We start from the raw sequence: 21,041 nt of genomic DNA on the forward strand, positions 1-21,041 counted from the left end.
CGGTCCTGCGTGGACTAACCCACCTTTCCAAACCCTTCCGCAACAGAGCTTTACCCATAAAAAAAAAGGAGAGGGACAGGGAAACAGTTATCTATACGGTTAAGCAAATCGGCGTATGAAAGGGGACAGCTGTTTGCGAAGCAGACTTACTGCCATCAACCAACCGAACGAGTAGACCCCCGCATCTGGACTCTGTAGCAGTCGGTTCTTTGCAAGTGCAGGAAGCGGGGGTCATTTAGCTTGGGTGTGCTCTACCAGATGTTGGCCTTCAAAAGGCCGAAGATTCAAAAGCTGGCTTTATCAAATCGATTTTCAAGGTTAGGTAGGGTGTGTGGATGTGCGGTAGAGTGAAGTGTTTTCGCTGCCAATGTCATGTAGTTAGGTGCCAAATGGGTTGACAGCCGCTGCTTCATTTTACTATTAACTGAAGGTGAATGCTGTGGTTCTGTATTCTAACACACACCATGCCGTTCACACCGCGGAGGTGCTTCACGACGGTATGTATGACACGAAAAGCCTCGGGGCTTTGCCTCTTGCCGCTTTAGAATAATTTTTGAAACCCAAAGCGTTTCTCGTTTGTGTTTTCTTTAGCGGCGTAGTGTACGTCACTGCCCTACCTTGCGTTTCGGAGTGTGTGTCTTTCTTCTAGAAGCCGGTGGTTGTAAAAATGTTACGTGTATTCTTGAATTTTATTTGCTTGTTTGTCTAGTATTTGGAGCAGTTACCTTCGGCTGTCATTGCATGCTTCGGCCGAGATCGGTACTTTTATGCTCCTCGCTGCAACGTGTGGCGGGTGCTATCGAACTTTCAAAGGATTATCAGAGCATTGAGGCCAGGTCTTGTGAATCAGCAGAGGCAGAAGAAAAGAGGAAGGAATATGAAAGATTTCCCCTGCGCTATCAACTATTAGAGTGCAAACCAGGTGTTCCATTGGCGCTCATGAAACTGAAATATCTCCTAGCCTGTCGAAGGACCCACCCTGATGCAGGTGGTGATGCGGAGGACTTTTTAAGAGTTTGCCTCGCATATCAGGATGTCATGAAGGATTACGGGGTGGAGACTATTGAGAACAAGATTGTGAACCTGGGCAACTTTCAGGTGGATCGACACGAGGCGCGTAATTATCTGGAGGGCCGAGCCCAGATAAAGGGTTTCATACCCGTATCTACTTTGGAGGATTACATCAGTAAGTTGGAGGAGGTTAAGGCACGCATTGGCGATGATTTGGCTGAACGCCTTGCCACCAATGATGACGAAGCTCTCCTGCTACTAGAGGATATCGAAGAGATTATGGAAGCGAACGGCCTGCGAACTGTCCGGCTGGAAGTGTTGGAGAGTGGTGATGTAAGGGTGTTAGAGAAACCAACACTTACAGACGGCACAGAGCGGCCTTTGCTCATTGGGGATCTTGACAACCTTAACAGAGGGACACTTGAAGTGGATCGACCCTTCGGCCCCCCCTCTGGTGTTAGTGAGGATGGGGGTGTGCATTTCGTTAGGGAGAATGAAAGTCACGATGAGCAAGGACTTGATGCAGCTGAGGGCCAACGGGCACTCAGGACAGCGGAGATCACTGCTGAAGACATTGAAGTGCTGACGGCGAAGCATACGGTTCAAGACCGAACTGATGTGGCCGGACTTGCGTCCCGCACGGCTACAGAGGTGATGAACAACACGGAAGAAGTGTATAAAATACGGCTTGAGTCGAGCGTCCTCTACGTTTTTGTAATCTCTGTTTTTGTTCTTCTATACGTCTATGTCGAGGGACTCATGCGGGCGAAGGTTCAGGAGAAAAAGCGTCCGCAAGTAATGAGTCATGTGACAACGGACACGATGCTCCCGTGGTGGGGAAACGATGCAGAGTACGAGAGTCAAGTGAAGCGCATTTTTGTGGAGGAATGGCGTCGCGCCCGTGCGAGTTCGCGTCGTGTGCAGACCTTCCAGGACGGTGTGAGCCGCGAGTCATTGGATGAGAACACCAAGAAAGAGCTGGATCTTGGCATATTTACTGTGACGGCTGAGCGGCTGCGTGAGATGAGAGAGCGTGCGGAAAAACACACTGGGCTTCGGTAGTGACCGCAGCTGAATATTATGTCTTTATCTTGTCATATTTACCCCGTTTTCTTTTCCTTAATCTTGGATGTTTGCACAGATACATTACTATCGTTCGAAGCTATGTCCCTCCCGGAAGGGGAGGCTTGAAGAAAATCAAGAAGCAAAAATGCTGTGCAAACCACGTGATCAATGGTGTAGGAGTGTGGGGAGAGGCGAAGAAACAAGACCGTCGACCACTCGGTGGAAATCTTAGTTGATGTGTGTACGCGTGCGCTTGTATTTTATCCTTTACTTTCTCTTTTCCTTACTTTCCTCTTTCGCTCTGATCCATCGCGCCACCGAATCTTTGCGCGAAGAAATCAGTATCAAACGGGGACACGCAAGGGGTAGGAACATTACGTAGTAACGGTTTCGCGAGTAAAGCAGGAGGGGGAAAAGGCGAAACACGTCGAAAAGGAGTGAGTACATAACAAAATGGCCGTGGCCTACGTTTTCGATGGAGCCGTACTGAAGCAAATGAGTTTGGAGGCAGGGCACCCCAAATTTACTGTGCTTGATACCCCATTGTGTTCAGATTCTGCAGTTACATGCTTCGGCAAGGACGAGTTTTACTTCATTAACGGGAGCGTTCCCAATGTATTGCGGCATTTTGGCGGAAGAAGCGGCTGCACTGAGCACTTTCTCCCAGGCCCAGCTCATTGCTTGCTGGTGCACCGTCAGAAGGTGTACTGTTGCGGTGTGGATTGCTTGTATGTATTTGATCCTCTTGGTGAGGAGGTGGAAACCATAGAGCTTGGGCAGCAAATCAAAGAGCTTACTGCAGCAGATCATGGATTTGTATTTGTCAACGACCGACACGAGCTTTACGCTTTCCACTTCACTCGCGGGGTCAAGATTGTGGGAACCAAAGGACCTGTGTCCAAACTGTTGGGGCACCATAATCGCTATGCTGTCGTTCTTCTCGACAACGGCGACGTGATTTCCGTTAATGAGGAAGCGGAAGTGCGGGAGAATCTTTTTCCACTAAAAATTAAGGAACGCTTTGTTGCACTCGACACTGGCATGACCCTTGCGCTGCGAGAAGACGAATTGGCTCTTCATATGAATGGCACCTGGTTGTGCCTGGATGGTTTTAAGGGTCGCGAGCTCCAGTTCCTTGGCGTGCCGCTAACCCCCGCGGAGGATGCGTGCACCATTTGCTTTTGTGATTTTGAGGATGGCGACGGTGTTCGACTTGACTGCGGCCATCCGTTTCATCGTGATTGCCTTGCTGAGTTCTCGACACACGCAAAAAGTTTTGTTGAGAAGGGTGAACATATTGTTTTTACGTACGCCGTTTGCCCATCGGGCTGCGGAACCCACATCCGTCATGCCGCTGCACCGCTCTCTGCGTACATGAACGACTTGTACCGGGCTGTTACCAAGGATGCTGAAGGGAGGCTTCGCGAGATGGAAAACAAAACCCTTGAAGATTTGTATTACTATGTCTGTTGTCGATGCGAGAAGCCTTACTACGGCGGCAACCGTTGGTGCTCCCGGACAATCTCCGGGGAACCTTGCAAAAAACCAAGCGAGCTTATCTGCTCGGACTGCAACGACGACTTTCTTTGCCCTTCGCACAATCATGATTTCGTGCTTTACAAGTGCCGGTACTGTTGTAACCCTGCCACGCACCTGTCTTTCGGTAACCGTTATATGTGCGATGCTTGCAACAAGAAGTGGGAAGGCACGGAACCGGAACCAATGGAATGTCCAGGGGCTGAAAAGTGTCCTCTTGGTGGTGCCCATCCTACCGGTGGTTCACAACCGCTTGGGTGCATGCTCTGCACCCTCTTTGATAAATGTGATGCTAAACACTTCTTCCCACCGCAGTAAACAGGGTTCTTCCCATGTTACTTTTGATCTATTTATCATTTGCTTGTGTTTAAGGTTGGTTATGAATTGCACGAGGAGTGAACCGAGTGTTTAAATATTTGTGTTGCAGTTTTGTACGCACCTTCCTTTGTAGTTTGTTATAGTCCTTTCTCCCTTTACGCCGTTTTCTCCCCCTTCTTGCTGGCACCTATCCAAAACCAGAGGACTTGCTTCTTGTACAGTATTTGGGCGGGAATAAAACTCTTGTATCAGAATTAGGTAACGTGAGCTGTAGTGCACTAATGTCCGGTAGAATTTACAAGCTTTTCACAGGGAGGGAGCAACCGCAATGGATGTGGGACCTGGCCTTAGAAACGCGCATTCCGGCTCTCTTTATGGCCTACGCTGTATATGTCAATACACGCTGTTACTACGATGCTCTGAGTTCCTATAAAGCGAACTCGAAATGGGGCATAACTCGTGGGAAATTGTTGGAGCTTAGAAGGCTTGACTACCGTTACATTAGTGTCCCTCGCTACGCATTGCGCTACGAGTACGAAGTGGATGGCAAGAAGTACGTGTCAACGAGGGCGACAACCGGTTCGCCCTACAGGAATTGGATGGAGCGCTTTTACAATGATACCATTACTGAGTCTGAGTACCTTCAAGCCATTCCAGTGCTGCGCGTGGGGGAAAACTGTACCGTCTTTTATAGTAAGAAACATCCGGGAGTTCATTCGGCGCTTGCACACGATGCAAACTCATTTGAAATATCAATACTGTGCTTTTTGGCCGTTTTCCCGCTTCTCATGGGATACAATATGAAAGCGCAGTGGTGGATGATAAAGCGGGCTTACAGGCCAAACAAAATGTTACGCATTCGGTTCCCCCCGAACTGTCGCACCCCACCGCCTCCTGAGGCACCATCGAGTCCATGTCACATCTCAGCTATCCCTAAATCGTAGGGTTGACTCCTTTCTTGTTTCCATTAGTCTCCAGGGAGAAGGTATGGCTGATGATGATGGAACGGCCGCAGGAGAGGGGTGTGCGGAGTAGATGTGGAATAACGGTCTCTCTTTATATAATATTTTTTTTTCGTAGCTGTGACACTTTTACCTGTTTGTTATTCTAGCAGAGGGTGCCAAGTTAGCGCTACACATCTTATCGTTACTTTAGGAGTTGTTGTGGCGTTCGCATTTTTTCTGACTCCATTTCTTGTAAAAAAAAAACAAAAAGTGTTGACACATAATTGAACATCTGTGTGTTTGAGTTTGTCTACCTGAGTGCACCTACACTGACGATGTTTTCGCCGCTTTTGGTTTTGCAGCTTTCCCATTTTCTTTGAGTAAAAAGTTTGCTTCCTTTCTTCCTTTGAAAGTGGGGACGAGGAAGGAGAGACAACATCAAGAAAGAATAAAGGAGCATACTGGAAAGTGTGATGTCGGGTGAGAGTGTCTTCAACCTGATCGAGCCAGATGTGGAGTCGGTGCAACCGCAACCGCTGCGGAAAGTAAAACTCGGAAAGGGAACTGCTGCCCCTCCGACGGCATCCACATTCGGTTTCCATGGGACAAGCGCAGTGGTGGCAAACGTAGGCGGCGAGAATACGGAGCCGTCTGTGCACCCAGCAAAGAAACCAACGGGTACATTCGGTCGCGAGGCCTCCAGCAGCGTCAACCCTAGTAAATTTCTCAAGAAAAACGAAGGTGTCGGTACTGCCAGCCGCGGAGTACCAATCGTGGACGCTACCAAGTTTGTCAAAGCCGAAAAAGATGCCTCGAAACGGAAAGATGACGTTCCCAATAGGTATGATAAGCCGGTTATGGGTGTAAAGACTGAAAAAAACTACGTTGTGGCGAATGCCGTAGAGAACGTTCTTGCCCTTCCTACAAAGTGTATTCCAACTCCAATGAATCGTGCGGTTGATCGAGCTGACTTCGGTAAGGTGCCCAAGTACCTGAAGGAAGTGAAGGCCGACATCGAGGAACGACACGCTTTAGTAGAGAGGCTGAAGGCTGCCAAACGTGAGGCCGAGGAGAGGTGGTCGGAGTTGTCTGGGGAGGAACTCGAGCAACTAAAACAGGGATTACAGCGGCGCTGGGATTCTCTCAACAAAGATTATCAGTCCCGTGGTTTCAGTAAGCTGCAAACTCCCTCTCAGAAGGCCCAGCACGAGGCTGTGGGGAAGGAGCTGAATGCGGTAGAGTTTGCCATGCAGAAATTGAGTCGTGCACATGTATTTGTTTACGATGATCGAAATTAGAGATTAATTTTTTTTCTTTGACTACTCTCCTTTTCTCACCACAACTTACCGCATGTTTGTTTGTTTTGCACTTTTTGCATGTGTGGAGGTGCTGAGGGAGAAGAGGGCGCACGGCCGTCGGAGATAGAGGGCGAATAATTATGCGAAAGTGGAGGGTTGGTTGGCTTCTCATGTGCTCGTGGCTAAGAACCGGTTTGCAGGAGCAGTTTAGTTTCGTGCTAGCGAGTCTACATACCCCCAGTCTATTCCAGATTCCTCTTTCTTTTTCTTTTAGCGCCATCTCCGTCATCCGGCTACGTAGATGTGTCAAGCAGTTTATGATATGTATAATTGTGTGCACCTCATCATTCTTGAAAGCAATTAAACGATGCATATGCGTATGCCCGCTGGCACCTGTGTTGACTCACTAATGATTGATCACGCCATAAGCTCAGTGTACTATTCTTCTTTATTTCTCTTATTATTTCCTTGTGTTTTGGTTTAAATCGATCTGGATGATTATGAAGGAAATTTGACGGCTTCCCCCCCAACCCGACAGACCATCAATGAACTTTCCGGATAGTAGGGTACTTAGTGATGAGTTCCCCCGCCGGAAATACAAACCATCATCTGCGACCCGGTTGGAAGATATAGTTCTGAAGGGGCTTCACTATGGGCAACGTAAGTTGCTCTTGTCTGAGATTGAATTTCTTTCGGCATATTTGGAAGGCAGGCAGGCTGGGGCGAAGCCCACGCTAGTGGTTTATGCGGGTGCGGCGAACGGCTCACATCTTCCCTTCCTCTTTCAGCTTTTTGAAGCGGTAAAGTTTGTTCTTATCGATCCTGCCCCATTCTGTGATGCTGTGCGGGAAATTTCACTGAATAAGCAAGGACCCATTTTGGATCTAGTGCAAGGATTCTGCACCGATGAGTTGTGCAAGCAGCTCTCTAGCTCCTACGGTTCAACCTATGATATTCTTCTTGTTAGCGATATTCGTTCGGGGGTACCAGAGAAGCAGTCGAATCGGGAGAATACGCTGATGATCATGCGTGATAACGATATGCAGCGAAGTTGGTGCTGGACGCTAAAGGCAGAGGCGGCTCTGCTGAAGTTTCACCCACCTTATCCACCTTGCCGTGATAGAAACTCACGGCACTACGATGAGGCGGATGACACGCCTGAAAGCATAGAGTATTTGGATGGAGTTCGCCTGTTTGGAGTGTGGGCACCCAAATCGTCTTCCGAGTTGCGGTTGTGCGTGCAAGGGCCGTTCCTCCAGGGGACTAGTTTCCCGATGCGCCGATATGACTGCACTACGCATGAGGAACAGTGTTATTTTTATAATACAGACAACCGGTACACGCGTGACTGTGCTGCTGAGAGTGGGATATTGGAACGATACCTTCAATTGTTTCCCTCCGCGCCCTATAGCGACCCCACGGCCCTATCAATGACGATTAGTAATTTTCTCGGGTTTCCTCTTTTTCTCCCACTCGACTCGTCGTTTAGCGAGAGTGACGCTCGCTGGGTAACTTTGTTATACTCCACGCGGATCCCTACCTGCTTGGAATTGTTCACCACCCTGCGCGGAAGGGTGACGCATACCGTCATGAAGCAACTTGCTGAGGAATGGCAGAGCGCAACCACCGTTCCGAAGGGGGTCAGTATTGATTCCGTTGAGCTAACTTCTGAGTTCTGGAAGGCAGTTTGCGCTGGTGACCTTACTGAGGCGTACAGCTTTCCTAACATTCGCTGGCGTTTCGCCAATCTACTTATCTCGAGAAGAAGGAAGAGGTCAGCCTCTGATCGTGCACCGTGATTTGATGGAGGAGGTAACGAATAAGTGTGGGGTTTTTGCTTGGAGGAGGTCCTACCCCTCCGCACCACACCAGCTGGAAGTTGGCTTGTCTGTGGTATTTTTGTGAGGCGTTTTCCTTCTGCTCTCTTTCTGTGGGGTGTTTTTTCGTTGTGTGCTGCCCTACTTTTTCTCCCTTATTTTTGTTCTTTTCCATCATCAGGGTGCCCAGCTCAGCTCTGAGAGGCATGACATGTGGTGAAGAGAAGTAAAAAATGGCTCACAAATACCTGTGGAGGTTAGTATCGGCTGGAAAAGCCGAAGAGAATCTGCAACAACTACTATAGTGTGCACTCAGTAGGGGCATAATGGCGAAAAATCGTATCATGCGCCAAGCATGAGTAGTTCGAACGCTGCGCCATTGGTGACAGCTGCGGCGAAGGAAAGGAAAGTTGTAATTCCTGTTGCTGCGTGTGGTAGGGGCTAGTGAAACGGCTTAGGTTTCTGTTTACTTGTTTGTTTTTTTCTTTTTGGATCCTTATTTTAGCGATTTGGGAAGAACTAAGTTAGGAAAAGAGTCACAAGGAAATAAGGAAGGGAAATGCGAATCAAGGTAGACGTTGAGCTGCACAAGCGGGAGATTAACAATATCACCCACGTCCAGGAGGTGTTCAAATCACTTTCGGATACTGTGGAGACGCGCCTAGTTACCGACAAGGAGGCACTCACTCGCCTGGTTAGCAATGCACTAGCTAAGGGGACGTTGAGAACCATCGTTCCTGAACTTACGGAAAGGCTTTGCCATCCAGCTCTCTACGAGGATTGCCTAAGTGTTTTGTGCGGCGTTATGTTTGACTCCGAGAGGGTTGAACGGGGGGAGTCTCTTGACGGCTTTGTTTCGTTTATCACGCAGCTTCCTGACAATGAGCAGAAAAAAGCGAAGGGCGACATTGTGCAACGGGCGATGACGTACCTCTCGAAACCGCGTCGTCTGGATTGCAGTAGGAACCTCCTTCTTCCTTACGCAGAGGTCATCGCTGTCCTCACCAAGGTCGACATGCTAAATATCCGTAACGTTGTCGTGGCGCTTATGCAGATGATACGTTTAGATACAACTCGAACTGCGGGAATAACGTGTTTAGGGAAGTTGGTGGAAGTCGCCCATGGGTTACTGCTTGAGCGGTTAGACCAACATACCCTTCAAACACTCCGCGACACAGTGATATTTGCGCGGCAGGATGACATCTTGTCGTACGACGTGGAGTACATCATGGAAGCCTTTGGGTGGGACCAATCCCCCAAGTTTGTGAACTTTTCCGTGCGACACTCAGGGGTACACCACAAATCGGCTATTCTAACCTTGGCCTACAGTGGCGGGAACGGCTCCCGCGAAGTGGTCGTGACTTCCTCCGTAGACGGTACTATTGGAACGTGGGATCATTCAGGTGCCCTTACGGAGAACCTCGTTCTTTCGCGTCATTACGCCTCCTCAATAGATTTTGCGGACCATGGACGCGCCCTAATCGTCGGTACGGTCGGAAGAACGGCTTCCATTCCCCCCGCCATTGTCATATATACTGCTCAGCCAACATACAATGAAGAGTCCAATTGGCAAGAGAAGTGTGGCGCTGAGCCGCGTGATGCTATGTTTATAACCACTGTGAAGTGCCTCCGGAGTTTTTCGTCTATGAGATATTGTTGTGGCGCAACCGTTGCAACGGGAAGCACGTTGATCCTTTACGACGGGACGCAGGTTATCCAGGAGTACAATGGTCACAGTGATGTGATATCCGCCATGCACGTTATACCGGACAGGGACAATACTGTTGTGACGGGGTCGAGGGACTGCTCGGTGATGGTTTATGATCTTCGTATGCCCCAAAGCGTCACGACAACCTCCGCCCATCGGCACTATAGCACAGTAACGTCCATTGGGAGCTGTGGTGACTTCCTTTTTACCAGTGGCCTTGACCGCCGCGTTGTCGTGAACGACTTACGCATGATGGGGCAAGGAATGGCCACACAGGATTTGGATAGTGCTGTACTTAGTATATCCGTGAACTCAAGTATGGTTTGCGCCGCTTCCACGCTGACAGGTGTGCATCTTATTAATTTTGGGAACAATCCGATACTCACCTGCAGGGCAGATAGCATGAAGATGAGTCCACGATATAACGCCGTTTCCTGGAACGCGCAAGGTGACGTTCTGTACGCAGGAGGCGATAATAACACGTTGGATATGTTCACGCGGCGCTTCCCTGAGACTGAAGCGTATGCTGCGTAACAGAGGGTTCTAAAAAACAATCGGACAAAAAAGAAAAATAATCAAAACAAAATGATTTAAAATATAAAAGAACATCTCTTTATTCCTCTTGCCTTTTTTGACCCTTCTAGTATCCTCCCCCAACACCTACCTGCCCTTTCTTCCCTCGTTTCCACCCGTACACGTGTCCGTCAGTCGAGCTTATGAATGAGTGTGCGATGGAAACTGATGCGGAGGGGTGGGGTTGGGGGGGAGGAGGGAAGGGCCAACGCGTGTGAGTAGGGAGGGAATTGTTGCTGTAACTTTAACTTTCCACCAAACGATGTGTTAGTGAGCGAGTTGTGCATGGGAGTTGGAAACAGACAAAAACTATGAAAAAAAGGAGGAAGTTTTAAAATTTACTGAGTTTGACGTATATGCGTGCAAGTTTATATATATATAGGAAGGATCAGGAGAGAGAAAGCTGAAGATGAGACTTAATGGAGGCGAGGCAACAACGGAAGGAAAAAAGTTAAACAAAAAAAGATCTAATAATTATGTTTATATGATGGTTTCAGGGAAAAGGTGACTATTAGCACAAAATCTTCATTTTCTTTGTTTCTTACCTTTTCTTCGTGTTTTATCCCACTGAATATTTAATCTTCACACGACTACTCCCTCCGTTTTATGCAATAATATATATTACTCTCTCCACTACATCGGCGTACCTCGGCTAGATGCTTCGACCTTTATCCATCTGCTCTTTGTTGGCTTGTTTGGCCACTCTTAACTTATTATCACCTTCTTTCCCTTTGTATTCTCTTCTCCATTGAACCGACGGGTTTCCAAGCTTTTCATCCTCTTCCCCGATTCGTAGTGGCCCTCCTTTAAGTTCTCATTAGTCGACGGCTCATACATTCACTTTCACACACGATAGGCCCATGGACAACGGTAAGCGCATTGCCGAGGACGTTGAGGTGTTTCTTCGCGCCGCACGTGCGAAGGATGTGCTGAAGTGCTCCGAAATGCTGAAGCAGAAACCCTCGTTGATCGACTCTGTGGAGGCAGGGGGGTTCTCGGCACTGCACTTCGCGGCGTTTAACGGCGATCTTGATATGCTTTACATGCTTTTAGAATACAAACCAACGCTGAGTCTGAAGAACTATGATGGTAATACACCGTTGATCATGGCGGCGAAGGTTCGGCAGCATGAAGCTATCAAAGTCTTGGTCGATGCCGGTGCCGATGTTAACTTCAGGACACCTACTGGCGGGACGGCAGCGCACTTTGCTGCATCGATGGGTCATGTAGACACAGTGAGATATTTGGTAGGGCTCGGTGCCGATGTCATGCACGTGGACTGTGAGACGGGCTCCTTGCTTCATTGGGCTGCTCATTCGGGGGACGTGGACTGCTTGGGGGCGATGATTTATGAGTTCAGAGTTCCCATCGACATCAAAGACTCCAACGGTGGGTCACCTCTCTTCACGGCGTTGTTTATGAAGAAAGTTGAAGCTGTTGAGTTCCTACTGGAGCACGGTGCCGATCCCCACACCGTGGTTGAAGGGGATCTCTCCACGCCTTTGCACATTGCCGTAGAACACTCCAACACGGAGTGTGTGAAACTCCTCCTAAGTTACGGTGCCAACCCCAACTCCAAAAACAAGAGTGGAGACACCCCCGTGGCCATTGCTGAGAGGGAAAAGAAACAATCCGCCCTCAAGGAACTTCTTAAGCTCCCCGTCAGCGAGGAGAAGAGGAAGGAAGAGGCTAACCGCTTCAAGATGCAGGGGAACAAGGTGTTTGAAGATGGAGAGAATGTAAAGGCTGCCAAGTATTACACGCTGGCGATACGTATGGACAATACAAATCACGTCTTCTTCAGCAACCGGGCTGCGGCATACTTCAACCAGCGCCATTACAGCGGAGCTTATTGGGACTCATTGAGGTGTATCACGCTAGCACCACAATGGGCCAAGGGATACTTCCGCAAAGCAGCAACCGAATTGGCTATGAAAAAGCGCGACGAGGCACTCCGGACGTGCGAGGAAGGTCTTCGTTTGGATCCTCAAAACAAAGACCTTCTGACAATAAGGGAAGAGACGCGGAGGTCGAAGTGACTAAGCAACGATGCAACAGTCTAACTGTTGTTATTTGCTGCTTTTCTTCTTATTCTTCTATTGTTGATAGTTGTCGTCATATTGGCCCTCCTTTCCGCTCCTCCTGCTTCTTTGTTGTTGTGCTGTCGTGGGTCTTTTTGATGCTGTTTGGTGCTTCACCAAACACAGTGGATCGGCAGCACGTGCTCTGTTCCTCGACATATGAGATGGGCTTGTGTCGTGATTGGAGGATCGCTGTGTAGCCTCCTGCGCTTGGTGGCAAGCCGCACCAGTTGGGTTTTCTGTATCTAATTCCTGCTGGGTTGGTTTTTCCTCATCCTGTTGCAGAGGCTCGCACGTAAGTAATTTAACGAAAACTAAATTTAAGGAGGTTTGTTATTACTGTTATTGTTATTGTTTTTTTTTTCGGTTCAAGAAGAAAAGGTGAGAAGAAAAACAAGTAAGAATAGTCTGATCTTCTCAGGAGGGTGAGCCATTGTAGAGAGAAGGTGCTGCGGAGGAGGAATACTAACTAGAAAGGAAAGAAAGACGAGGCTGGTTTGACGTGGGCAAAAAACAACCAACAAGAAAAAGGCTCTAAGCGTTCCCAGAGAGGAGACGTGACGCATATCGCTCTCCAGTATCTCCCTTTCCCTTGGGTCGTTCCAATTCTCTCACCCGACACCACATGTGCGTGAATATATACTGCACTCTCCTTATTTTTCTACCTCTTTTTCTCTTTTCATCCTTTCTTCTTAACTTGCCGATTTCCCGCTTCACTCTATATTTTATTCTTCTCCATCTTCCCTCCTTCTTTTTCTTCAAGTGACCACTATTTACTTTTCCATGTACCAGTGAATGTTAGCGGTTCTGACAGTCTGATGCGCGCTGGGAGAGGCCAATATCGCGGTGGAAGAGGTTGGCATGGACCGCCTACCAATGCCTAATCATACGAAACTCGTGTGCGCCATTCTTTAGTTTTTATTTCCTCTTTTGCAGTTCTCGGCAGGGTGTCCTGTCCCGGCTATTAGTTCTGATGTGCTGCAGTCACCATCTGTTGCGCATGTCATGACAGCTTTGTGAGGTTACCGAATGGTATATTCCAGAAGACCCTCAAATAAATATCGGTAGGAGCCGGCGTATTTAAATGGTAGGAACGACACAGGAGCCTTCAAAGTATTGATACAAATATGTGCCATCTCGTGTTATTTTTGATCAGGTGGAGTGAACGTTCTTCCGTTGGCAGCACAAGTCTTCTTCCTCTCGCTGTAAATTTGAATGGGAGTGTGACCCCCCAGCAGTGAGAAGCATAGCCCACACCAATGCGTTGCATTATGTCATTTGTTCACATAGCACTACTGTTGTGCACACTTTTTAACATAAAAGTGCGCATTAATTCGGTATCGTCTTGTATACGTATTTCAGTTGCCCATCAGCGCCAAATGTTGGCACGCAGTCGGTCTTCACGTGTCCCCCAGCTTCCTACTACCACTTAGTTTTCCTGCCTGTTCTTTTTGCTTTTGTGCTATATCAAATGTACGTACCAAAAATGAAAGTAATTAGAATTTAGTACATAGGATTACTTTGCAATGTCTACAATCTACAATGCAGTGGATGCCTCTACGCTAAATGACCGGTGCCGCACGGACCTACTGGATACCGTGGCGCAGTTGGGCCGCCATTGCGAAACATTACCCAAGAAGGCCGTCACTACTGCGGATGCGCCACTCCCGTCATGTACATTTAACACAACTGTCTCCCGCTCGCAAAAAGAAATTAACTGCTCTAACGAGGCAGCACTCGATAAGTACATAGAGGAGAAGGGTGCGACCCGCTGGAGGACGACACAGGCGTTGGCATCGACTTATTTCAAGGACCACAAGCCAAAGTTCCACGGCGCGTTGCGTACACAAGATTGCTTCCGTGACACCCGCGACATAACACAACTCTCCTCGAAGGAAAAGGATTTTGTACATCGCTACGCTGAGGCGAAGATGAAAAAATCTATTCCTCGTGAAGAGAGCGATGATGTGGCCAAAAAGGTCGCAACAGAGGCTTACACGGAGGCCTTCCGCAAGTTTAAGGGGAGGGACCCCACGGAGAAGGAATTGCTGGAGGTTGAGCGGCTCTACTTTGCCTATGCAGATGACGGAGCGGTCGGTGTTGTTCAGAAGCCGCATTTCCATGGGCCACATATGCATGTTTCTATTTGTAACAGGAAATATGTTACTTGCCCGAATCAGGTATACCGAGCGTCTCTGCCGGCCGTACGGAATGCACGCTCTCGTTTCCCTGGGCCCATCCCCGTCTGGACGTCCACGAAGAACTTACACGCAGTGGCGTCTAACGATACCTACAGGCCGGGAGTCCACAACGTTAGCAAGTTTGGGGAAACATCGAGCAAGTAGCTTCAAATAACAACATCACTAGATGATCGCCAATCACCAGAGGAAGCAAATGTACAGAAACAGTAGAGAGGAGGGGATTGTGGAAGGAACCAATTTTTTTTGTTTTTTTAAATGTGATGTATGGATGTGTGAGGAGGATGTGTATTCCGTGTCCAAATATCGTACACTTACGTGTACATTCCTCTTGTGGTTCAGCTGTTTGTTTATTTTCCCTATCCCTTCCCTCTGCCTCCGTTGGTGGTAGAAGGTTGTCACACGATTCCCCCCTGCTTTGAAAAAAAAAAGGAGAGCAATTGATCGACCTTTTCCGCAAGTGCACGGCACCTTTCTCGTGTGGAGGTTGCTACTTCCTCTTCCTAGCTTTCTGCGTGTTTATTTTTCTTTGATTCGGAAAAACTTGAATTCTTTCCCTTTTTTTCCATTACTTTGCTTTTGTTCTTTAATGAGTTAGTGAGTGCGAGGTGGACCGCGCTCTGGTAAGGCTGCTGTGTTACATAGATGGTCGAAAGAACAGCGGATCAGCGGATTCGTACGACGGAATGGGAGGAGGTGCAGTACAAATTCGGAAATCGCGTTGGGAAATATGCCACTAACGAGGTGGAGCTACTCGCCCAAAAGATTGCTGATAACAATTTAAATGCTCCTCTCAAAGCATACGATCCTCATGAAGAGAAGGTGATGGACAAAGTGGAGCGTGGCGGATACGACACGGGACGGGCTGAGGAAGAAGGAGGCCCAGCTTTTGATGATGCATTGCCTGATGATGACGATGAGGCTCTCGCTGCATTTCGTAGGAAGCGACTGGCGGAGCTGCAGCGGCAGAAGGAAGTGGAGCGGTTTGGTGTACTTCGTCATGTCTCAGGTGCGGATTACATGACGGAGGTTACCGAGGCCTCTAGCACTAACTGGGTTGTTGCGGTGCTAATTAAGCCTGGCCATGACAACTGCGAGGCGTTGCTGTCAGTCATGCGAGTAGCGGCCCAGCGTCATCGTGACGTGAAGTTTCTTTCTATGGTGTCAACGGAGGCTATAAAAAACTTTCCCGACCGTCACCTCCCTTGTGTGCTGCTGTATAGGGATAAGAAGCTGGAGAACCAGCTGACGGAGGTTGCTTCGTGGAAAGGGAAGCAAAATAGACTTTCTCTAGAATCGGTGGAGCGGGTTCTACATCGCTATGGTGTGATCCGAAACACTGATTATGACCACGATGATGATGATGATGATGCATGAGTAAGTGAGCAATGTGGTACCCGCTGGTTCAGGTAGCGTATTACCCATCTTTGGATGCATTCACCCTTCACGAATAAAGATATATATATATATATATATATATACGTATATGTGCTTGTGCGTGCACTTACCTTGCTTTTTTATATGAGCTGATTGGGTGTGCTTTCATCAATTACACAAATTATGCAGGAATGTCAGTAACTGCAGAATTGCACTGTCGTTACTCTGTTTCTTTTCAGCCTGTAGTCATCATGTCCGTCGATGGGGCGATTATATCTGACATGTACCGCCTACTTTCAGAGAAGCAGCCCATATCGTTTTTTATTCTTTTGTGCGGGCAAAGTGGGTGCGGTAAGTCTACCACCCTGCGTGCTGTAGGCGATGGGGCCGCTGCCCGCGGCATGAATGTGACGTATGGAGCCCCTATACTCGAAGAAGCGGATACGCTAGAGTGGAATGTGGAAAAAGCAAACCTGCACATTGTAGATTTTAATACGATGCGGTCGATGGACGTCAAGGGATATCCCGATTCGTCCTCATACCGGCCCGGGACAGTAGTTATTCTCGACGACATCGAGTCTATCTACCACCTTATGCACATGCAGGGAGTGTCGCACCGCCTTGAACTCTTTCTGCGGCTCCTACTGAGTTCATCTCGCAGTGCTCTGATCACATCCGCGATTGATGCTTCCCGTGTACCGCAATGGCTAATTGACATGAAGGCTCCAGTGGTGTACCACATACCAGAACTCACAGGGAGTGCTACACGACGCTACATCCGTACACTTCCTGAAGCGGATGTCTACGCAAGCTGCGCTGACGAAGGTGGTGGGGATATATTGGCGTCATGCCTCCGTACACAGCGGGATCTCACGTTATATTTATGTTGCGCAAAGTTTAGGGGGGAGACGCGGCACCCCATCAACTCCGGTGCATTACACTTTTCTGGCCATCTGCGTGCGCCTCTACAGCAGTTGTCTCAACCTGATAGGAAGTTGTTTGGTCTTGACGCTGTTGCTGACAGGATAGATGCTCTTGTACGACACTTCATTGGGCGGGACGGGTCTTCCATAAGTGGGTTACTTTCAACTGTTGCTTCCACCACTGGGATATTACTGCATGGCCCACCTGGTAGCGGGAAAACTGCCTTGGCAATGCGCTACCACTCACTCTATCCTGGAAAATTCTTTTCCGTAAATTGTGCTACACTCTTTTCAAAGTACCTGGGCGAAAGTGAGCAGCGACTCCGCGAAGCTTTTGTGCTGGCCCGATCTCGGGCCCCATCAATATTGTTTTTAGACGGCGTGGATGTGATCGGGTCATCGCGTGGTTCCATGTCGTCTGATAACAATGGTGGAGGTGTGGACATCTCGAGAAGGATGCTCGCTGCTCTTCTTTGTGAACTCGATGGACTCAGTGATGGCGGCCGTGTTCTCGTGATTGCTGCAACAGCTGTACCGAATAAACTTGATTCTGCCCTTCTTCGACAAGGCCGTTTCGAGACACTTCAGTACGTCCCACCGCTGAGCTATGGTGCATCCTGTGAGATGGCACTTGACTTCTTCGAGCGTTTCATTGATGCTACCGAATATAGGGACAAAGTGAAAAATCTGGCAGCGCTTGTTGCAACACGGTCGGAGGGGAGCACGCCCGCATCGCTCAGGGCGTTCCTCCGAGTTCTTCTTGAGAAACAGCTCGAATTGTCGAATGGGCACTGCGTGGACGGGACAGAGCTTCCTTTGCCTTCCGCCACATTGGTTAGGGACGCTTTAGGGGAAACGAATCAACTAATACGTGCTGATTATGCATTTGCTGCCCTTTGAGGAGGAAGGCGCTCCCTTTTATCCTTGCTGGTGCGTTTGATGGAGCCGGCATGCGTTGCATATGTTTTGTACATGAGGCCATGGGCGGTGAAGGTTGTGATTATTATTAATGCAGTATTTACCGGATAATGGGGCATTCAACGTTATTCGTAAACCCATGATAATGTGTGTATGGTGTGATGCATCCTTTCCCCCCTCTGTTTCGTTATGTTGACTCGTTACCTGACCTCCTCCCACCATTTCCTCGTCTCCTTTCATCGCTTATCCACGATATAGTTAGTCATAAGGGGTAGATGGAATACAAATCTGTTTTTGAACTTCGACAGCATATAGCAGACAATGTGACCCCTCCCAAGGGAAGGCATCGGCCCCCGGTGAGCGGGTGTAGTGGGTCAAGTGTTGAGAGTTCTCCAAGTTCCGGTTATTCAGGTGATGCTGGTATGGATGCAATTTTGGACGACCCAACAGCTCTCGTTTGTGAGGTTCCTGGACTCGACAAACTAAGGGCTCTCAGCGTCTCATTAAAAAATGAAGAGGCCGTACAAAACTATGTGGAGGCGCGAAATCTTTCGGTGGAGGAGGCCACGCGGTACATTATGAATAACGGAAGTACTGGACAGAAGAAGTCTCTGTTTCAGCGGCTGGGCGACACACTTAACGGGTTGGAAATGACTGCTATGTCACAAGTGTTGATGATTGTCGTTGATTTTATGTGGGTGCAGGATCCCGAGTTGCAGTGCTTTGCCCCTGGAGCACTATTAGGTGTCCTGCCGCTGCTGAGTAGTTCTGTGGTTAGGGAACTTATGATGGTGACTAGCACTATGCTAAACGTGAAAACCGCAGAAATCCGAATAGCGTGGAATAAACTTTTCCTTGCCTTTGTAGATCACCTCACCGCGAAGCAACTTGACAATGACATGGTTCCACTAGCTCTGAAGAAAGCAGAACATATAGAACCACAGGATCAGCGTGAGCTTAGCTGCGATCTAATCGGTGCCGTTTGTCATCATCTGCCCCGCGATATTGTGGAGCGCAAATTGCTTAATAAGGTGCTTGCGCTTTGCCAGGACACTAACGTGGGCGTAAGGCGACATATGTGTCAGCAGTTGGGCACAGTTGCCCGTTCACTTGGTGTCGACAAGGCGAAAGAGAAGGTCGCTCAGGAGCTATTTGAGCTACTTAACGACGAGGATCAAACTGTGTCACGTGCAGCATTTTCTTGTTTGATAGACTTGGTCGAGTTTTTCGGCCCTGCCTATCGCCGCGAGCGTCTCTACCCGATAATAAGGGGGTTTATATCTCACCCACCGGAGGAGGTAGTGAGCCTTATTGTTGGTGAATTTGGGCGCTTTTTGTGGGAAATCAAGGCAGACATTCAGACAAGTGATGACGTCGCTATGTTTGCCACATTTTATCAGGATGCAGCGTTGAAGGGGGACGACCACACCCGTTACCGGTGTGCATACAATCTACCTTCTGTTGTTGCTTCGCTACCCGTTGATGTGTTTCCAACCCACTTGGCTCCTTGTTGTGAGGCACTATCAACCGATGTTTGTGAGTCTGTTTGTCAGAGCCTGGCTTCTGGATTGCATGAATTAGTCAAGCTTATCGGTGACCGAGCCGCTGAGTATTTGCGGAAACCGTTCCTGAACCTCCTCCATAGTTCTAAAAAGAGTGTCCTGAAGGCCCTCTCCGGTCACACATGTGTTTTACTTGATTGCTTCTCCCAGCAACTCAAACCGGCGGACCGTACGGCGTTCTTCTCGACGATAGAGGATATTTTGCTGGACCTTGCCTCCCGTGCTGACAGGGACTGGCGGATCATGGAATACGTGCTGAACATTCTTTGCTCTTACTACAAGGAGTTGAATGAGACGTCTTTGCACGAAAAGTTTCTGCCAGTGCTCCTAAGATATGAGAAATATGGGGCGTACTGTTTGAAAAACCAGTGCGCTGAAATGTGTATAAAGATTTCTGCAGCGCTATGTAGCGTTAATAGCAAAGTACAATTCTTCAGTAAGTTGAACAATGAGTATGCACATAGCCCTCTGGCTTCCGTGCGTCAGGGTTATCTACGCTTTGTAAGAGCTGCTTGCGGTGAGTTTTCTCGGCGTTTTATTAGAGAACGGATGCTTGAATGCTGTTTTGAGCTTCAACATGATAATATGGAAGGAGTGCGACTGGAGCTGGCTCGCATACTGCCGCTGCTGCGGAAGGTGCTGGAACCGTTAACGACAGGCACTGTGCTAGATGAGTATCAGGACATGGTGCGTCGTCTGCAAATGGATGACAGTAGTGAGGTGCGTGCTGTGGCAGTTGACAGTGTGGATATAATAGAAGCCCGTGAGCGGGAGTTGAAGCGAGACGCAGGAAAGAACAAATTCGAAGAAGAATCCAGGGAGGACAGACGGCGTGAAATGTCTGAAGGTCAGCTTCTGGACGTAGCGAAAGAATATGACAAAGCTGAACGCAGGTCGAAGCTGCGAGACCTCCTCAAATCTGAGAGGGAAAAGGAGCAAGCGGAAGCTACGCGGAAACTTGGGGTGGGGCGACGATCAATGAAACCGAGTTCGGCACAATCGCAGGTGAAACGGCCACAGCAAAGTCCCGTGAGAGCCCCAATAGCTGGTCCTTCCCGGCAGAAACGGCATTAGGCTTTTTCCCCATTCCTCAACACTCTGCGGCTTGTAGTTTTTGTAGGGTCGAATGGTAACCATGTAGCATCTTTTTTTTTTCTTGTTGGTGTTGGGCGGCGACGGCGCTATAAAACGAAAACGACAGGAGACGGGGAGGGGAGTTGTGACGGAGATCGTAGGTGTTTTTTTTTCTTTTTTGTTGCCTTCGTTTGTCCTTATTGTTTTTGTATGGGAGAAGAGGAAACTACATAAACAAGTAACAAAAAACAACATGACGATGTGAAAAAAACAACAACAACTAATGAGTAGAGCACAAATGACTGACTACGAATATGAACGAAGACTCGGCTCTAGCGGTATGAAGGCGATGAAGTACTGTGAAAAGAGGAGACGTAAGGGAAACAAAAAAGAGAGAGGAATGAAAGAGGAGATTTAAGACACCATCACCAACACCAACAACAAAGAATTTCATGAGAGAAGAGGAATAATTTATTAACAACAGGGGAAGAGGAGGAAGGAAAAATAAAATAAAATTAATCAAAAGATAAATCAAAAGATAAAAACAAACAAACAAAAAAGAAACGAATAAAAGAACAGAATGAGGGTACTTTAAATTTAGGATTTTTGGGAAGTGATGTGGAATTCAGATGTGCCCC

At 48.4% G+C, this 21,041-nt stretch overlaps 11 protein-coding genes across 11 annotated transcripts, besides 4 other annotated features; all 11 read left to right on the forward strand.

The window, feature by feature from the left end:
• Nucleotides 1-741: 741 nt before the first annotated feature.
• Nucleotides 742-2,073, forward strand: Tb11.02.2460 (hypothetical protein, conserved; the record flags this gene model as incomplete). Its single annotated transcript, XM_823467.1, has 1 exon — nucleotides 742-2,073. The coding sequence occupies one exon, from the start codon at nucleotides 742-744 to the stop codon at nucleotides 2,071-2,073; it is 1,332 nt and encodes a 443-aa protein (XP_828560.1).
• Nucleotides 2,074-2,529: 456 nt separating this feature from the next.
• On the forward strand, nucleotides 2,530-3,930 carry Tb11.02.2470 (hypothetical protein, conserved; the record flags this gene model as incomplete). The annotated part of the gene is made up of 1 exon (XM_823468.1): nucleotides 2,530-3,930. The coding sequence occupies one exon, from the start codon at nucleotides 2,530-2,532 to the stop codon at nucleotides 3,928-3,930; it is 1,401 nt and encodes a 466-aa protein (XP_828561.1).
• Nucleotides 3,931-4,211: 281 nt separating this feature from the next.
• On the forward strand, nucleotides 4,212-4,874 carry Tb11.02.2480 (hypothetical protein, conserved; the record flags this gene model as incomplete). The annotated part of the gene is made up of 1 exon (XM_823469.1): nucleotides 4,212-4,874. The coding sequence occupies one exon, from the start codon at nucleotides 4,212-4,214 to the stop codon at nucleotides 4,872-4,874; it is 663 nt and encodes a 220-aa protein (XP_828562.1).
• A 473-nt stretch (nucleotides 4,875-5,347) lies between these two features.
• On the forward strand, nucleotides 5,348-6,172 carry Tb11.02.2490 (hypothetical protein, conserved; the record flags this gene model as incomplete). The annotated part of the gene is made up of 1 exon (XM_823470.1): nucleotides 5,348-6,172. The coding sequence occupies one exon, from the start codon at nucleotides 5,348-5,350 to the stop codon at nucleotides 6,170-6,172; it is 825 nt and encodes a 274-aa protein (XP_828563.1).
• Nucleotides 6,173-6,717: 545 nt separating this feature from the next.
• On the forward strand, nucleotides 6,718-7,971 carry Tb11.02.2500 (hypothetical protein, conserved; the record flags this gene model as incomplete). The annotated part of the gene is made up of 1 exon (XM_823471.1): nucleotides 6,718-7,971. The coding sequence occupies one exon, from the start codon at nucleotides 6,718-6,720 to the stop codon at nucleotides 7,969-7,971; it is 1,254 nt and encodes a 417-aa protein (XP_828564.1).
• A 577-nt stretch (nucleotides 7,972-8,548) lies between these two features.
• On the forward strand, nucleotides 8,549-10,231 carry Tb11.02.2510 (guanine nucleotide-binding subunit beta-like protein; the record flags this gene model as incomplete). Its single annotated transcript, XM_823472.1, has 1 exon — nucleotides 8,549-10,231. The coding sequence occupies one exon, from the start codon at nucleotides 8,549-8,551 to the stop codon at nucleotides 10,229-10,231; it is 1,683 nt and encodes a 560-aa protein (XP_828565.1).
• Nucleotides 10,232-11,130: 899 nt separating this feature from the next.
• Nucleotides 11,131-12,309, forward strand: Tb11.02.2520 (hypothetical protein, conserved; the record flags this gene model as incomplete). Its single annotated transcript, XM_823473.1, has 1 exon — nucleotides 11,131-12,309. One exon carries the CDS (start codon nucleotides 11,131-11,133, stop codon nucleotides 12,307-12,309), a length of 1,179 nt encoding a protein of 392 aa, XP_828566.1.
• A 690-nt stretch (nucleotides 12,310-12,999) lies between these two features.
• Nucleotides 13,000-13,111: a sequence feature (CT-rich).
• A 766-nt stretch (nucleotides 13,112-13,877) lies between these two features.
• Nucleotides 13,878-14,696, forward strand: Tb11.02.2530 (hypothetical protein, conserved; the record flags this gene model as incomplete). The annotated part of the gene is made up of 1 exon (XM_823474.1): nucleotides 13,878-14,696. One exon carries the CDS (start codon nucleotides 13,878-13,880, stop codon nucleotides 14,694-14,696), a length of 819 nt encoding a protein of 272 aa, XP_828567.1.
• A 498-nt stretch (nucleotides 14,697-15,194) lies between these two features.
• Tb11.02.2540 (hypothetical protein, conserved) lies at nucleotides 15,195-15,926 on the forward strand (the record flags this gene model as incomplete). The annotated part of the gene is made up of 1 exon (XM_823475.1): nucleotides 15,195-15,926. The coding sequence occupies one exon, from the start codon at nucleotides 15,195-15,197 to the stop codon at nucleotides 15,924-15,926; it is 732 nt and encodes a 243-aa protein (XP_828568.1).
• Nucleotides 15,890-15,921: a microsatellite.
• Nucleotides 15,927-16,005: 79 nt separating the features above from the next.
• Nucleotides 16,006-16,037: a microsatellite.
• Nucleotides 16,038-16,117: 80 nt separating this feature from the next.
• Tb11.02.2550 (uncharacterized protein) lies at nucleotides 16,118-17,749 on the forward strand (the record flags this gene model as incomplete). The annotated part of the gene is made up of 1 exon (XM_823476.1): nucleotides 16,118-17,749. One exon carries the CDS (start codon nucleotides 16,118-16,120, stop codon nucleotides 17,747-17,749), a length of 1,632 nt encoding a protein of 543 aa, XP_828569.1.
• Nucleotides 17,750-18,042: 293 nt separating this feature from the next.
• Tb11.02.2560 (hypothetical protein, conserved) lies at nucleotides 18,043-20,403 on the forward strand (the record flags this gene model as incomplete). Its single annotated transcript, XM_823477.1, has 1 exon — nucleotides 18,043-20,403. One exon carries the CDS (start codon nucleotides 18,043-18,045, stop codon nucleotides 20,401-20,403), a length of 2,361 nt encoding a protein of 786 aa, XP_828570.1.
• A 487-nt stretch (nucleotides 20,404-20,890) lies between these two features.
• Nucleotides 20,891-20,984: a sequence feature (A-rich).
• The last annotated feature ends 57 nt before the right edge of the window (nucleotides 20,985-21,041 follow it).

The sequence above is a fragment of the Trypanosoma brucei genome, assembly GCF_000002445.2.
Source record: "Trypanosoma brucei brucei TREU927 chromosome 11 chr11_scaffold01 genomic scaffold, whole genome shotgun sequence".
In the NCBI taxonomy this organism is placed as follows: Eukaryota; Euglenozoa; class Kinetoplastea; order Trypanosomatida; family Trypanosomatidae; genus Trypanosoma; species Trypanosoma brucei.